The 18,352-nt window shown below is 32.9% G+C and overlaps 1 protein-coding gene and 1 long non-coding RNA gene across 2 annotated transcripts; one reads left to right on the top strand and one right to left on the bottom strand.

The window, feature by feature from the left end:
- Positions 1–537: 537 nt before the first annotated feature.
- On the bottom strand, positions 538–1,953 carry LOC114174431. The gene has a single exon (XM_028059274.1). It carries the CDS (start codon positions 1,951–1,953, stop codon positions 538–540), a length of 1,416 nt encoding a protein of 471 aa, XP_027915075.1.
- A 5,927-nt stretch (positions 1,954–7,880) lies between these two features.
- On the top strand, positions 7,881–9,096 carry LOC114174293. The gene is made up of 2 exons (XR_003602675.1): positions 7,881–8,335; positions 8,634–9,096. It is a non-coding gene; the product is annotated as an uncharacterized LOC114174293 (long non-coding RNA).
- Positions 9,097–18,352: the final 9,256 nt, after the last annotated feature.

Below are 18,352 nucleotides of genomic sequence, written 5' to 3'. Positions count from 1 at the left end.
ATATCCTTTTATTTTGGGGAAGCGAAGGGTAAAGGATTTCAAGCAATATGTGCACGAATATTTCAAAAGAAAACACCAAGTAGTTCCTGATTAAAACATTTGACTTCCAAAAGCATGATACCCCATTATTCTTTTCTTCTTTTTGATTATTCATTTTCCTATTTTTTTTTTTTAAAAAAAGACATGAATTTGAAGATTTGCAAGAAAACCAAATGACTCAGAACGCGTTGCTTTTGACCTCCAGTTTTTTGTCTTTACTTTTCTTCATTAATTTCATCTTTCATTCTTTTCCGTGACACCCTTTTAGGACTTGTTTTCAAGTAAAACTAGGAGAAACCCCGTGATGACTAAACGCAGTGAAGTTCATGGATGAAATCGTGTCATTAATGAGCAAAGTCCTCATAGCAAGCATACAAAACAACATCAATTTCACTGTTACAATGAATTATGGCTTCTTATGTGGTCCTAGAGCCCACTTCATTTCTCAATAGCATTTGCAAAAGCGTTGCCATACCTTGCCTCAGTGGTGAGTTGATTTCATTCAAACTTTAACTGTCCTGAATCAATCAGGGATTGCACTTTACGCTTGAGTCCCCAACAATTTTCGGTTGAATGACCAATAGCCCCTCCATGATAATCACATCTTGCTTCTGCGTCATAAGTTTTGGGGTACGGGGGCTTGACAGGCTTCATCGGACAAATAGAGGCCAAACCTCTTTGGAGAAGACTTGGGAGCAATGTTGCATAGGTCATAGGGATAGGAGTGAAACTCACAATCCTATTGTCTTGATCAACATTTCCATGTACAACGGTTCGGCGGGAAGTTGAGTCAGGGTCGAGTCTCCTATTTTGTCCTGGAAAGGCTCCGAAATGAGGGTAGGTCAAGGGTATTTGAGCAGTGGGACGTGATTGAGCTTTACCATCTCTCCTCTTCCTAGGTTTAGAGCTGGACTTGTTCACACTCGCTATCATGGTAGAAACATATGCGATCTTCCCTGTCTTCCCACCAATTTCAATTTTTTCTCCAATTATCACCAAGTCTGCAAAGCTTGAGGAAACATTACTCACCATACGCTCACAGAAGGGTGATTCCAGAGTGTCTATAAACATAGTTGCCATCTCTTTATCAGGCAAAGGTGGCACTACTTGAGCAACAATCTCTCTCCATCTTCGAGCGTACTCTTTGAACGCCTCAAACTCCTTCTTCGCCATATTTTGCAAATGCAACCTACTAGGCGTTGTATCACTATTGTATCCATATTGCCTCAAGAATGCGTCAGCCAGATCTTTCCATGAACGAATGTGAGTTAGTTCCAAAAGCGTATACCAATTCAGAGCGATGCCAGTTAAGCTTTCTTGGAAGAAGTGAATTAGTAGCTTTTCATCATGAGCATAAGCAGTCATTTTTCGACAAAACATGATTATATGGTTCTTTGGACAAGTGTTCCCTCGATACTTCTCAAACTCTGGCAACTTGAACTTTGGGGGTATCACCATGTCTTGGACTAAGCACAGTCCAGCAACATCACTGAATGCAAAATTTCTTTCCCCTTCTATGGCTTTCAACCTCTTCTCAAGCATTTCTAATTTACTCTCTTCGTCCATAACGTCCCTAGGTGCAGTGACAGACTTCACCTTGTGTTGCTTTGCCTCTATTATGTTCACGATATCTGGATGAGTGGTTTCCCCAGAGCACGTGAAAGTAGCAGATTCAAGCTTATTTTCTTCTTCAACCGCATTGTTTTCAACATTTTGAACGTAAACTTTCCTCGAGTCCACTCCAAGGGGTGAAATGTAATTCGAGGGGAGGCTAGATGGAGGACAGTTTTGGTTTTCCTGAACCCTGTGTTGTTGTTGTGGTGTGCACGTCTCTCCAGGGTTTTCCATGGCATTCAAGGCCTCCAAGATTTGACTCATCTGACTCTTCAATTGTTGGATATCGGCCTTCATCATTTCTTAGGTTTCTCCTTGGTTTTCCATGATTTTGCGATAGGGTCGCGTCCTATAGGGTGTCTTGGAGATTTAAAGTCGTATTTTACTTTCATTTTAGTTGAATTTTATTGAGTGCAATGGATAAAGAAAGAATAAAAAGGAAATGGAAAGAAAGAGAAAAGATGACATAATGCAACCAATTCTAGTTAGAAATTATAAAGTTGTGAAAACACCGTCACAAGCATAATGGAAACTAGCACAAAACAGAATCAACAATGTGATCCATACAATAAAACATCCATAGCATTTAAGTCCACAATGTTTGAAACACAGGAAGTCATGATTAATTATCTTGGGCCCTGACCATCACATTCTTCATTTCCTCCATTAGTTTCTTGTAGTGGTTGAGGAAAGCTTCAATCCCCTTAGGTGGGTTAAAAATCGACATTGCAGACTCATCATCGACTAGTAACTTAGGGACATTTTCGATGGCTCCATTAGCTAGGGAGGCTAGCTGTGAGAAACATGTCTTCCAGTGCTCTGTAATTCGTCCTTGTTCCACGACATATTCATTCATTTGAACCATCAATTCTCGATGTCTTTTTTCTGATTCTGCATGATGCAAACGTTCCTTCTCTAGTTTCGCCACTGCTTCTTCCACCTGCTGCTCGGCATCATTAAGTTTAATCTGTATGTCCTGTAACTTTTCCAGTGCTTCTTGCTTGTCCCTCTTGAATTCATCACACAAGTCTTTTCTAACACGCTTTGATATCTCTGTTATACCGCACTCTAGGGATTTCCACCTCAGCTCAACATTAACTGATGTTAGGTCTTGTTTCTGCTTTCTTATCAACTCTTCATGCGCCCACTCGCTTTCCATCTTATCATGTTTGAGGTTTGCATAATTTTGTTACAGGTTTTGAAGGTCATTGGTCAACGTGATATTTTCCTGTTTCGTCTTCTCTAGTTCTGCCCTCAGCAACTTCGCTTGTTGAACCTCAACATTCAACAACCTCTTTTCAACATTCGAGTCTGGAGAAATCAACTTGAATGGCAACTTGACTGCCTTAACCCTTGTTGCGAGCCATTGGTTGTAAGGAATTCTTTCATCAATAGTCCATGATCTTGGGTCCCCCTCTGCACAAACAATATTGCCCCAAGCGTCTCTAATTTGGTGAAACACTTCAGCAAAAGTCCCTTCCTCGTAATAAATTCGCAATGTGGCGAGGGATGCAGGTGTTGGCGATCCTCTCATAGGATACCCAAATTGTCTTTGTGCTAGCAAAGGATTGTAATTAATACAACACCGGATACCCATGAGGGGCACATTAGAGTAATTGCCACAATGGTATATGATATACGATCTTTACTGCCAAGAAGCACACCATCTAATCTTCTCCTCACTTAAGCTTGCATAGAGTTGTGCCCATTCATTGACCCCTTTTATCTCTGGTTTACATTGTAGTAGCTCCTCCACAGGACATGTAGCATTCAAAGTGCCCTTACTCACACGAGAGATGAACCATACATACAACACCGGTAAACAACATAACATCTTCCTTCTCTTAAGCTCATGACATTGATTCAAAGTCCCATACACCTCAGCTAGAATGGCAGGGACAGGATTTTCAGAACGACTTTTGTATCCCACAAATGCATTCATGGCAACACAGTCAACAAAATTCTCGACATTAGGAAAAAGCATGACGCCATAGAGGATTAAGGCCAGTACATCCATAAATGTTTCCCATTTTTCCCCCGCAGCTAACTGGTGCAAGTACCACTTGAGGTATTCTTGAGGAATGCCCCTTGCTTTGCCCTTAATTGTGAGTTTGCTTTCCAACTTCATAGGGTGTATCTTCATTATTTCAGACAACATCAAGACAGGGGTATATTGTCCGAGGTTGTTATTTGGAGCATTGCCCTCGAGAGGCATATCTAAGATCTGCTCAAATTCCTCAATTGTTGGCGTCAACTGAAAGTCTTGATAAGTAAAACATCTTAGGGGTGGGTCATAGTACTGAGCTAAAGTAGTAATCGCTGATGTTTGGACCTCCACCTCTAACAGGTTCAACAAATTCCCATATTTTCCCCTGAATGCATCCCTCTGGGTCGACTTCATTCTCTTCACTAGTTCTTGGAGGCCACTCAGATTACCTTCCTTTGCTTTGATTGATATCCTTTTCTTCAAAGTGTCTGCACTTGAATGCTCCCCGTCTCCAAATCCCATGTTAGTTTCCATTTTCTTTTGAGGACTTAATCACAACTTTATAATTTGCTACCTAGAACCAACAAAATGCGACAAGACCATGAAAAAGTATGGAGAAAAAAAGAAAAGAATGAGAAAATAAAATAAAAAAAAGATGTACGAGATGATAGGGTGATATGTACAAGATGCATAGACAAAAGCTGAAGATACAAATTAGAGTTATAAACTGCACACATCTCCCTTTGTGCCTTAGCGAAGGTTCGATGCTTAAGATCTAAGGCGAAGTACATGCACTCACAAGGATGGTTTCCTAGTACTTAATGGTCGAGGTCATTAGAGCTATGGCCCACTCCATGGCATTTCTCACAACAGTTGGTAGTCAACAAGAGGTGAGAGTACCAAAGGAGCAAACAAACTCTACTTGGGGTTTTCACAATGACCACTTGGGAAGTTCATCCACTGTGGCACTGCTACACAATCCCCTCTAATTCTAAGTTAGACAGACCCGGGTATAAGGCCCCACTCATGTAATGCGCAATGTGTGTGTGTGTGAAGGGAGAATGATGCATACCCAAACCCCCACCTGCAAAACAACCAGAAAACTTCCCAGGCAAATATAGTGCAATTCCAAAATATACATCGAAATAAACAAAGTAATCCACACACAATTAATCCAAGAAGCAAATATGTACAAACACATATAAAGACAAGAATACACAAATAAAAGAGAGGGGGAATGAAAACATTAGGAAAATCACATCAAGTTTGCATATTTAATTAAATGGCTTGACTCTCTAGCGTCCCCAGTGGAGTCGCCATCTGTCGCAACTGGAATCGCGACGGGACGGCGAACCAAAAAAGAAAACGGGATTAAAAAAGAGATTTGGAGTCGCCACCATAGTTATTCTGGAAAACTATGGAAAACCATAAAGATAAGACAAGTCTGCAAAAAAACCAGATTTTGGATCCGGGAGTCGATTACGCGTAGGGAAGGTGTTAGCACCCTACAGCGCCCGCCTGAGGGCGGTACCTTAATTAAAAAAATGCAAAGACCATGTGATTTTCAAAATGTTAATTTTCCCCAAAAATAATAAAACAAAGATGTTAAAAAGAAACAAAAATATTTTTTTATTTTTTGGGCCTGACAAGGATTGACCTTGGTCCTATGTATTCTCATTCAAAATGAGAAATCAAGGTTACGTAGTTCTTTGAAAGATATTTAGAAAACAATTGAGAAAATAATTTGATTTTTGGGAGGTGAACCTAACAAGGACTGGCCTTGCTCCTACGTATCTCACAGTCGGGAATCAAGGATCACGTTGTTCTTAAAAAAACTTGTTTGTTTGAAAATATTGATTTTTATATTTTTGAAATTTTATATATTTTTTTGTATTTGTTTTTGAATTTCTTGAAAATACGTGTCACACGACGCGAACGGTCAGACAGACACTAAAAGAAAAAGAAAACTATTTTTGTTTTTTTAGATTTTGTCTACTTTTTTGTAATTTTTAATAATTTTCAAATATTTGGTTTTTCTTTTTTTTTTAGAAATAATAAAAAAAACGAAAATAAATGAAAAAAGAGTAAATAAATAAAAAGAAACAAATTAATTAAGAAGGATGAGTGTGGAAAACAAAAATATGGAGGTACATGATTAGTGGGGGTGCACAACAATAAGCCCAAAAACAATAAACAAATATATGGGGTGCATGCGTATCATATGTGGGAGGTGTATTAAGAAATAGGTGGGGTGCGTGCAGTAAATAAAGGGGTGTGCTAAGCAAACACAAAATGGAGGTGCAGGGATTAAAAATGGGGTGTACACGAGAAGAAAGAAAGGAGAAACATAACGTAGCATATGAGGGTGAATGAAGTAAAAAAAAAAGGGGCACGTGTGGTAACGAAGGGTTCAAGGCCTGCAGCCTTTTTTTTTCCTTTTTTCAGAAAACCCTAAGAAAACCAAATGCTTCTTCCCCTCACCATGGCAGCCCCTTCTCCCATGCCTCGAGCCAAGGAGCCACCAAGACTCCCGCCGCAGGTGCCGCTGCCGCAAGTCCCACGGCCGGCGAGACATGCCGCCGTCGACGCCAGCCACCACCGGAAGCATCGCCGGCAAGAATCCAACTCCCCGAATCGTTCCCCTTCTCTTTTTTCTCCCGCGCGCGAGATAGGCCGGATCCCGGAGCTCCGTCGTCGTACATCATGCCGCTCCAGCCTCGGAGCCGTCACCGTCGACGCCGGAAGCCACCCCTTCTCTCCTTCTCTCTCGCGAGATCGACGCCTGCTCTAGGAGCCGCCGTCATGCATCTGCTCCTTAAGAACCGCCACACTCGTGGCTACTACGCCGCGTTCCTGCCGTCGGAGACATCACCGGCGACACCAACTTCCACTAGGGACGTCGACGTCGAGAACCAAGAATGCTCGACCTTTGCTCCCTCTCTTCTCAGGCGTGGCTCGAGCGGCCTCCGCCGTAGCGTCCAGGACCTCCGTCGACAACATTGATCGCCTCCCTAGTTTTCTCTCAGACCACCGGGGACACTGCTGGAGATACAAGTTCGGCTCTCTCTTTCTTCACATCAACATGGCTGAACCCTAGCACTAATTCGCACATGATCCGCATCGGCGAAACTCCGACTCGCCGGTGGCGTTGCTTCTCACTGTTTTCTGTTTTTGATTTGTGCTGGGTTGTGATGGTGAATTTGAGTGTGTGACAGTGATGATGAATGAATGTGATTCTGGTTTGTTGTTTGTGTGTTTTGTTTACATGTTGGAATGGAGTCTTGATGTTGAAGGAGGATGAGATAATGGTGAAAATAGGTTCGGTGGGAATGTTTACAACTTTGAGTATTCCATTGGTTATGGAGAATGGCGAGAACGAATGGTTTTGCGAATGGAAATGCTAGAAATGTTGGCGTGCGTTGAGCTTTAAGTTGATTTGAGTTGATCACGGTGAACTGGTTTTGGGGTTATGGTGATCATGAGACCATGAAGGGGGAGTAGGATGAGGCGATGCTTAAACGTGTTTGTAACAGCGATACTTGAGCAACAATGCATAACAAGTTTGGATCATGAAAGAAATAAATAGCGAGATAATGCGGGACATATGCGCACAAATACGTTTGAGAACAAAACACAACAAATCCAACACACCATACTTCTTGAAGCTCCTCGTTCCCTTTGAAACTCTTTGTTCTCTCTGAAACTCTTTGTTCTCGTTGCTTCCCCTCTATTTTGTTGCTCTTGTTGCTTTGGATATGAATTGTCTACCTTTTTCCTTTGTTGCTCTGAATATGAATCTGAATATGAATTAGATATCAATTGTATTTTTTTTTCTCTCTTCCTGCTGTGAATTTATCCCCCGTTCCCTATATTTTTTCCATTTTACTTATGAGATCCTCCTTTGGTCTGAGAGATGTACAAAAGGTGAAGTGGCAGTTGCTTCTTCGCCTGTTCTGTATGCAACAGAGTCTATTTTCCCTCTTCAATCAATCCATTCATCTTCCTTCAGTCACCATGCAGTTTCCTTTTTTGTGTGTTGAGCAGCAGTAGTGGGACGTTTCAGGGTAACAAATGAGGAACGGGCTAGCCTCCTCTTTTTTTTTTTCAAATCTATTTTTTCTTTTCTTTTCTCTTTTTTAATCTGTTTTCCCTTTTCCTTTATTTTTTATAAATAATAAATAAATAAAAAAGGAATAAAATTGAAAACAAGGGAAAATAAAAAAAGAAAGATAAAGAGACATGATAAAATTGAAGTAAAATAAGATAATAATAATAATAATAATAATATGGTAATAAAATAAAAAAAAATGCAATCCGGACGAAATTGGGTGTTGACAGTGACTTATTTGATTGATGTTTTCGTGAAAGAATGGTAGTTTTCTATTCTAGTGAACTCTTTGATTTAGTTTCATGGTTTGTAATTTTTAATTCTATTGATTTCTCTCATTTTGCAACTAATAATCTAATCACGATTAAGCATGGGTTACGGTGAGAAATTTTGTCACTAAAACCCTAATGACGACTAAGTATGGGTTTATGGTTAGAAATGCAATGTGTGTCGCTCATACTCTACACCTAGAACTGAAATTTTGTCTGTGTTGTGATTGCATCCGGAGCTAGCATGGAGGAAACCTTGACTGTTACTGAAATATTGGCTAAAGGTTGTCTGAATCGAGGAACTACATTTCGCACGAGGTATGCATACCTTAATTCTCACACTACTTTATATACTTGCTCTTTGTTACTGAAGATTAAATATATGGGATTTTCGTGGGCTAGAAGTATAGAGATGTATTTGAATGGTTGTGTGTAGTGTATTTATTTTTACACCTTATCACATTATCTTGATTGATCTTGATTGATGACATTCAGAACTAATTTTAGACTTTAATTTTGAGTGATTCAATAATTAATGAACTCTCTCGGGCCAATACTACGAACCAGAAATTGTTCATCAGGTCTGACATGTGGAACTGGCACGTGTTTGATGCAGAGGAAAACTAGGACTGCATGGAAGGCTGGGAGGTTGGTTACAAAGTGGGAGAAGATTACTGGAATTCCAGAAACTAGCTCAGTGTGTATCAGGCCAACCCCACGCACTCGGACTATACCTATGCTGGGACCTAGGCCAAGGAGCCAGTTGATGGAAACCTTGTTGTGAACATCATATTCATACTTTTTGAGTGTGCCATAGTGCCAAACATACATGAAAGTCAGAAGTATTAGAGCCAACGCTACAGGCACCCATGCTCCTTGCTGTAACTTGATAAGAGAAGTAGAGAAGAAGAGAGCCTCAATGGTTCCAAATATGAAAACAAATCCGAGTGCAAGGAGGACATTTTGGTGCCAGCATAGCACAATAACCAGTGACATCAAACAGGTGGTCACCAACATCACTGTGATAACTGCCAAACCTGTTGTGCAAAGTAAAGTGTGTCATATTCTTGTAAAAAAAACACATGCTGTTAACACACCTCTCCCCCTCCTATTTATTATTTCAACTCAAGCATAGAACTAAATGTCTGCTTGCTACCAAAGCTAACTTCTTACAATTCCATCTTAGAAATGAATATTTTTTATACTTCTAGTTCCATATTATATTGCTGCAAAATTAATGTATAGATAAATAGCAATTAGTGTCATACCTGAGGCATTGCCCAATATAGTTACTACCAAACACAATATCATCAATAGTCAATTGATCTCAGGGATATATATTTGCCCATGAATTTTTGATGATGTGTGAATGACTTTAACTCTTGGAAAGCAACTTAATGGAGAGCACTGCTTGATGATTGAGAATGTTCTAGTGATAATGGCTTGACTACCAACAACTGCAGCTAGGATGGCTATAACCAGGAAAGGCCATCTCAATTTCTCTGGAAAGCAAAAGAATGAAAAAGGTCAAATAGTTGAGACTTCCCCATCATCTACTTTCTCCGGTAAAAAGAATGAATTACACCACCTACTTGGAAAGAAAACTCAGATCAGAAAAATGGAGACTTGCTAAGCAGAGCACAATATGGGAAAGATATCATAGTAGAAATGATTGATAGTGGTAATTTTTATCTTCCTTATATGTCTATGCTTTAATCTTGAAAATAATTAAATAAAAGATTGTTATCTAATATTATATACAATTGTGAACTAACAAAGGGTAACTTTTTCAATATTTTAATCTTTCTGAATCATTTGCATTCAAATTTTTCTTTCTACAATAGGAAAAAATGACTACGTGTCATCTTCTCAGAATCTTCAAGATAAAAAAATAAATCAAAAACAAAACAATTTCACACATTTTGTTTTCACTCTTCGTATCCCACAGAGAATATCATCTCTTTCAAACTTCTCTCTCTTTCTCAAACCTCTCTCTCTTTCTCAAACCTCTTTAACTTCTTCTCTATCTTCCTCAAACATTTTCATTGTCTTCTCTCTCTCTCTCTCTTTCTCAAACCTCTTCAGAGCTTCTTCTCTCTCTTTCTCAAACCTCTTCAGCTTCTTCCTCTGTTTCTGGATCACTCACACACAACACCATGGCGAACACCAAATCTTTAGCTTCTTCTCAACCTTCCTCTTTTCTTTGTTTTTCTCACGCGCAAACAACACCTCTTCATCTTCCTCTTTTCCACTTTTTCAAATGAGAAGATCTGAATATATCATTTTTTTAAGCAGATCTGAAGATGTTGTATCTCTTTTTTCGCAAGTGTTATCACCTTTCTTGAGCAAGCATCTCATTTTCTTCTTATATTTTGTCAAATCTAACTTTTTCATGTGTTTTTTAACAGGTAAGAACCCAAAAGTCGATTTTATTCTAAGTTTTTCAAGCGAACAACTCATTTTCTTCTTATATTTTGTCAGATTTAACTTTTTCATGCGTTTTTTTACAGGTTTAAACCCAAAAGTCGTTTTTATTTTGAGTTTTCTCAAGCGAACATCTATTTTTCTTCTTATATTTTGTCAGATCTAACTTTTTCATGCATTTTTTTACAGGTTTAAACTCAGAAGTCGATTTTATTTTGAGTTTTCTCAACCGAACAACTCATTTTCTTCTTATATTTTGTTAGATCTAACTATTTGTTTCGTTTTTGTACAGGACTAATATGGTTCACTGCGACATATGGTTTTATTACGCAGATTTCGTTTTCATTTTGACCTTTCTCAAGCGAACAACTCATATTCTTCTTTTATTTTCTCAGATCTAACTATTTTTTTCCGATGATGGTATTTTCTAGGGTTGCTACATGTCTAATATGGTTCACTGCGACAAATTTAACATCAGGTTTATAAAAACTTTTTATCTAACTATTTTTGGCATTTATGTACTTTAATCTAACTGTTTCTTATATTTTTCTTCTGTTTACAGGCTTCAAATCAAGATTTCAAACTGATTCAAGAGTCTTTTTCGTTGTACAACTTAACTGGTAAGTAATTTGTATCAAAATCTACCTTTTTATTTACCAATTTATCTGTATTTTTCCACCTTTTACAAGCAACCCGTTCATCTTCTTCATTTTTCTACCTTCAACTCTCTTGGTGTCATTTTTTTTCGTTCATGGTATTTTTTAATAATGCATTCTATCAGCAGATCTCTTTATTGTTACCCGATTTACGTTTTTATTTGGACATTTTTCAAAGAGTTCATCATACACTATATTTTTTCAAAGTTCTACACCAAAAAGAGTTAATCTAACTATTTTTCCGTTTATCTACTTTGATCTAACTGTTTTTCTTCTGGATACAGGCTTCAAATCAAGATTTCAAACTGATTCAAGAGTCTTTTTCGTTGTACAACTTAACTGGTAAGTAATTTGTATCAAAATCTACCTTTTTATTTACCAATTTATCTGTATTTTTCCACCTTTTACAAGCAACCCGTTCATCTTCTTCATTTTTCTACCTTCAACTCTCTTGGTGTCATTTTTTTTCGTTCATGGTATTTTTTAATAATGCATTCTATCAGCAGATCTCTTTATTGTTACCCGATTTACGTTTTTATTTGGACATTTTTCAAAGAGTTCATCATACACTATATTTTTTCAAAGTTCTACACCAAAAAGAGTTAATCTAACTATTTTTCCGTTTATCTACTTTGATCTAACTGTTTTTCTTCTGGATACAGGCTTCAAATCAAGATTTCAAAGTCATGCACGAGTCTTTTTCGCTGTATAACTTAACTGGTAAGTAATTTATATCAAAATACCTTTTTCTTTACCAATTTATCTCCATTTTTATCGTTAATGGTATTTTTTAATAATGCATTGTATCACCAAATCTCTTTATTTTTACCCAATTTTTGTTTTTATTTGGACATTTTTCAAAGAGTTCTTCACATTTTTTCAATCACCGTTTACTCCATCAAAACCATTTCATTTACAAAACGTTTTGTATTCCAACCCCTTCAAATACTGCTTCGAATTTTTTCCAAATCAACCTGTCAATCAATATTCAAACGCATTAAATTTCGCACTGCTCGAGATAATGATGAATAAACTGCTCCATCATCTACCACACGTTATAATTATTAAACTTTATTCTATTCCAATATTAAATACCCCATCCTGAAAAAAATCATTAATAAATTACATTAAATAATTCTTCTTATACTTTTACGACGCTTCATAATTCTTTTTTTTTTTAACGTATTATTTTTTAATTCGTATTTATTAATCTGTACTTTTACCGGTTCAGACTGTCCAATATGTACGGATACTTCCAACAGTTATGACTTCTCCTATTCTTTTTATATATATATTCCCTATGTTTACCAATTCAAAGTCAGACATCTGATTTTTCTACTGTTACCCATTTTCTTCTCTTACAATTTTACTTCATCACCAACCTATTCTCCTACAATGGAATCCATGCCCACACCACAATCCATACTTTCTTCAGAAATGGTTGGCGGATTCATTTCTATGTTTTTGAAAGACCATGTATATTTTTTGATTCAAACTCATTTATTTTTGTTATTTATATTTATTTATTTCTTTATTCTTAACTTGTTAGTCTTTTAAGGACTTTGGACACGTCAACCGAGTGTTCATAATACGCTATTGGAAGGACCTTGCTATTAAATGGACTGTTGTTGATTACCAAAGTAATGTTCACCATGTTACTTACAACATGGATATTCACACTCCAATGATTACCCAAGGCTGGAACCAACTAAGATCTTTCTATGGAGATCATCAACTCTCTGCAGAGGATCACCCTGAATTGTTTTTTGAAGTTTAAAGTGAAAGAACAAGCAGAGATATCAAAGTTCTTTATCTATTTTTTTTGGTATTAAAGTTGAAAATTTTGTATGTAATTTTGTTTGAACTTCTTAATATATAAGAAGATTTCAATTGGACTCTTATTATATATCTCAATATAAAAGTTATATTTTATTCTCTTTTATTATATGTATTTTCCTTTTTTGTATTAGATTTTGTTCGACTTCATTTTAGTCAATATAAATTATTTTTAATTAGAATTGAATTAATTAACATTAATTACCACTCCATATAAATTGGAAATTTAAACGTCAGTGAAATACAATAACTATTACTTATTAATTATTATTATTAAAATAATATAAGTTATAAAATAATTAAAATATTTTTCACCATTTTCATACTCAGAAGAATTTAAGATCAATTTTTATGGAAAAATAAATTTAAAATGTCCGTTTAAAAAACTTTTTGTAAACGCCTTCAAAAAGTGGTTCGAATTATCTCCAAATCAACTTGTGAATCAGTATTCAAATGCATTAAATTTCGCACTGCTCGGGATAATGATGACTAAACTGCTCTATCATCTGCTACACGTTTTAATTATTAAATGTTTTCATATTCCAATATTAAATATTAAATACTAAATCGCCAACCAAGAAACGTTTCATTTTTTTAAATTTCTCTTCATTATGGTTTTCACTTCTCAAGATAAAATTAATTGCACTGTCCAGAGTTATCAACACTTCTCAAGACGATAATCATGATTGCTCTACGTAATATTATTATCACTAACACGTTTTGATTACCGGTAACTCTCTTCACACTCAAAAAAAGCTGCTACGTCTACAGTTTACAACTTATCTTCTTTCAAGGTACTCATATGGGTTCATTTGTGTAGATCAAATTTCCAGACATGTATTGGAATATACAACATTCATTTATTATAGTAAGAGAGTGTCATGTCCCAAAAAAACATAATTGGTGGTCTTCATAATTAATGTTTTGGAGCCGTAAGTATCATAAGATGACATTTTAGGAACCTTTACAAAGTTTTTTAGAGAAAGTAACTATTGTTTTTAAAAACAATTAAACTAAAAATGGTAATACAATAAATTAATTAGGATTTGGTGTGGAATTTACAAAATATTACACGATATTTACTGAAATATTTCGTAGTTTTGAGAGTGAATACTTTCAAATATAATTTTCATGTTATTTTGATACAATAATATTTACTGTTTAAGAATTATAATACTGAAGTAAATGGAAATCATAAGTTACAATTTATTTTTAAAATAAATGCAAATTGAGGTAAAATCTAAATTTTCTAAATTTTTCAACAAACAAAATTGAAATAAAGCTCATGCTTCAATAAGACTTTATTAAAGTTTAATAAGTTAAATCCATGAATGAAATATATTTGTTTGCTTCCTCATTTCAGTCCCACGTCTTAAAAATTTCAGAGTACAAAAAATATTTATAATTTAAAATTAAAAGAATACATAATGATAACTACCAAATATTTTTATATAAATATTAATAGTTTCTCCTTTTTTATAGACAAAATTAGTTATTTTTTTAATTTTTGTTTTAAAAATAATATTACATATTACACTTTTTTGAATCTGATTAATTAATAATTTCTTATTAATAAAAAATGCAAATAAAATTATTTACTTTAAATACATTTATTTACCAAATTAAAAATTAAAACTTTTTTTTCACTTGACTTGCTAGATATGCTTTTAATACTTTTCAAAAAATATTTTTCATCTTCCAGAAATTAAAAGATGTTGAGGAGAATAAAAACAACTTTTCAGTTTCTTTCAACACTACTTTCAAGATAAAAATTTGTCTCTTCCAACACATCTTTATAATCAATTAGCAATAATTATGAAGAAACCAACAACTTTTTTAGTGTCTCAATACAATGTTATATTTGAATTTATTGTATTAAAATTTTAAATGGAAAATATTTTAAAAATCTACCTACCTTTTTAAGAGAGCTTTATACAGTTTTCAAAAATCTTCGTAAATTTCAACGTAGCTTATTGAATAAACTTTATAAATCAATACTTACGTCTTTCAATATAAATGTCACAAATATAAAGAATAAATTGAAAACTTTTTCGTCTTCCAAGAATTTTGCATTTTGAATTATGACTATTTATTATGAACAACAACAATCGTGATTTGTGGGACTCAATGAATCATGAAGTATCAATCAAACACATAAATAGAGTTTAAGACATTCACGAAAAATATTATTTATCAATTTTAAGTATATAAAAAATATAAAAATTTTATATCATCATGTTGTTTTTTGAGATGTTATATGCTTCTTTATTTATCGCTAATGATTAAGACAAAATGCAAAATCTTCTTCTATTAATGTGCTTGAAAACCGATTGATCTAATATTACTTATTATGGTTGTATTCTTAACTTTATATCAATTATGGTTTTAAAATATTGCATTGGAAACCAAAATCATTCTTAACTTTATATCAATTTATGATTAAATTTAAATATTAATTTAAGAATAAATTTATATTTATGTAGGATTAATGTAATATTATCATTTTATATTTTTATATAATATTACATTACATTGAATTTACATTAGAAACTATTTTTTTTCATTTAATGTCCTTCGAAACTGAACTTTTCTTATAGTTGATTTTTGTAAACATCAAGCAGTAGATAATATTAGGTAATATATTCCTTCCGTGTGTTTTTAGAATAAATTTCAAAATTAATTCATTGAAAATAATATCATTTTTAAGTTGTGAAAAATTAATCATAATACATATAATAATATTAATAAATTTTTGATTCAAATTTGAAATCGTAACAGACAGTAAAAGAAAGAGAATGTGATAAAAAAAATTAAATTTAACATTTAAAATGAAAAATATATACAAAAAGTTAATTTTTGTAATAAATACTTTAATATTTCTGAGAAAAATATATAAATTCAAATATTCAAAAAATTTGATGACCCATAATGATATAATAATATATTATAAAATATAATAATATGTAACAATGTAAATATAAAATATAATAATATTAATATAATTAAAATATAAGGTAAAAAATAAAAATTATAAAATTTTTAAACTTTTAAAGATATGGAAATAATTAACTATTTCAATTTCAATATTATTGCAAGATTAAAATTCATATATTGTGAAAATTGGAATTCGAAGAAGTATATACAGTAACATCTTCTCTAAAAGCAATTACCAAACTGAAACTTTAGAATGAAAGTGGTACTATTTGACTAATTAAACAAAAAATATACCAATAAAATTTAAATTTTAACATTAAAAAAAATTGTAAAATAGTGTAGGTTTTTCAATAGATTCTTATAATGTCTCTAAACAACTTTCAAATATTTTTAACTTATAAGAAAGGTTCGTATTTTATATATTATCAAAATCTGAAAAATGATAAATTAAAAAAATTTAATGAAAATACATTAATATTCACAATTAAAAACAATAAAAGTTAAAAATATGATATAGAAAATAAACAAGTAATATAATATTTAGGAACAAAAGATCTATGGTTCTTAATAATATAATAATATATTAACATATTAGTCCTAATATAATAATAATAGTAAAAATAATTAAAATATGGTGTAAAATAATAAATAAATAATTGTAAAATTTAAATATGAATTTTTAAATATTTTTCACATATTTTTTGACATTTTACACAAACTTAAACAATAATTTAAAAAATAATTTTTATAACATAGACATTGGTATATCATTACAAGTTAAAATTATACATTCTTAAAATTTTTAAAGATATAAAAATCACTAATAATCTCGATTTCAATATTTTTTTTTCTAAATTAGGATATGTATTGTCAAATTTGAAATTCAAAATATATAGTAATAAAGTTTGAATTTAAATTCTAAATTTTAAAAGCTATGAAATATGGGAGCAAAGTTAAAATTTGAAATTCAAAATCCAAAAAAATTGTAAAAAATGGACTCCAATAGAAGAGTCTATCAACGTCTAACCTTTGTATTTTTGCATAGTGTACTATTTATATTTGTCTACATAGTCTACATTTTGTATGTTTTGATTGTTTACTATTTATATTTTGTTTGCAGTCTAACATTTGTATCTTTAAAGAATCTACTATTTATATTTAGGTGTAATTAGTCGGATAATACTCACTTTTGTTTGGATATGTCAGTTTCATACCCACTTTTACAAAGGTGTCAATTGGGTCCTAACTTTGAAAAAGATGTCTCAATCAGGTCCCTTTGAGAAAAAAATATTAACACCATTAATGGTATCGATATTTAAAATGACTTACAAGAGTGAAAGGAACCTAATTGAGACATTTTTTCAAAAGTTGGGATTCGATTGACACATTTTTAAAAGTGAGTACCAAACTGAGACATCTGAAGAGAGTGAGTACTATCTGACTAATTAAACATTACATTTATATGCACGATCTATCATTTGTAGCTTTATATCGTTTACTCTTCACATTTTTTTGTATCGTCTAATGTTTCTATCTTTATTAAGTCTACTCAACAATTTCTATATCGTCCATCATTTTAATTATTAGAGAAACAACTATTATATTTTTCTACATTTTTTACTCAATATTTCATTCAAAATTAAATTTGATTTCTTAATTTTAATTATCTAAATCTTAATATATTATTTAAAATAGTTATATATAATACATTTTATTAAAAATATATATAAATAACTTAAATACATTTTTATTATAAAATCAATTAAAATATTATTATTGAATTTTATAAAATAAAATTTATATTAAATTTAATTATACTTTTATAATTTCAAATTAATTTAATAAATATACTATAATTTTTAATTTTAAAATACTAGTTTACAACATTTTTCCACAATGTTTCTTTTCTTTCTATCTCTTATCATCATATTTTGAATATATCTGATTTCATAATTTTCTTTCCTTTCCTTATGAAGGTAATATAACATTACTGTAATTATCGGTGTGGCTGTTCTCATTTTACTCTATTTATCTAAATAATGTATTATGTAATTATATAATTGATCAGTAGCATCAAACCAAACTAGTGAGCAATGTGTTAATTAGTATGTGCGTGCCTGCATGATGATATATATGTTTATATGTCTGTGTTGATTGTGATTCTACTTGCAGGTATGTGGCCAGACTCACTGAGCTTCAGTGATGAAAAGATGGAGCCTGTTCCAACGAAATGGAAAGGAGACTGCCAAAATGGAACTGCTTTCGATTCATCTCGATGTAATAGCCGACATTGCTTTTCTTTATACCACCTATGAATATAAATTTTTTTTGTTAAATTAGGATGATATATGTGTTTATACATAGTTTGGATAAGACATATATAATTTAAGGTTATATTTCAAAGGAAATAAATATAATTAGTTTGATTTTATCTTGAAAGCTTCAGTGATGACAGTTTCTAAAATAGAGTCTTTGTGTGATTCAA

Source organism: Vigna unguiculata, chromosome 2 (assembly GCF_004118075.2).
Source record: "Vigna unguiculata cultivar IT97K-499-35 chromosome 2, ASM411807v1, whole genome shotgun sequence".
NCBI classification, from domain to species: Eukaryota; Viridiplantae; Streptophyta; class Magnoliopsida; order Fabales; family Fabaceae; genus Vigna; species Vigna unguiculata.
This window is presented reverse-complemented; position numbering and strand designations above follow the sequence as displayed.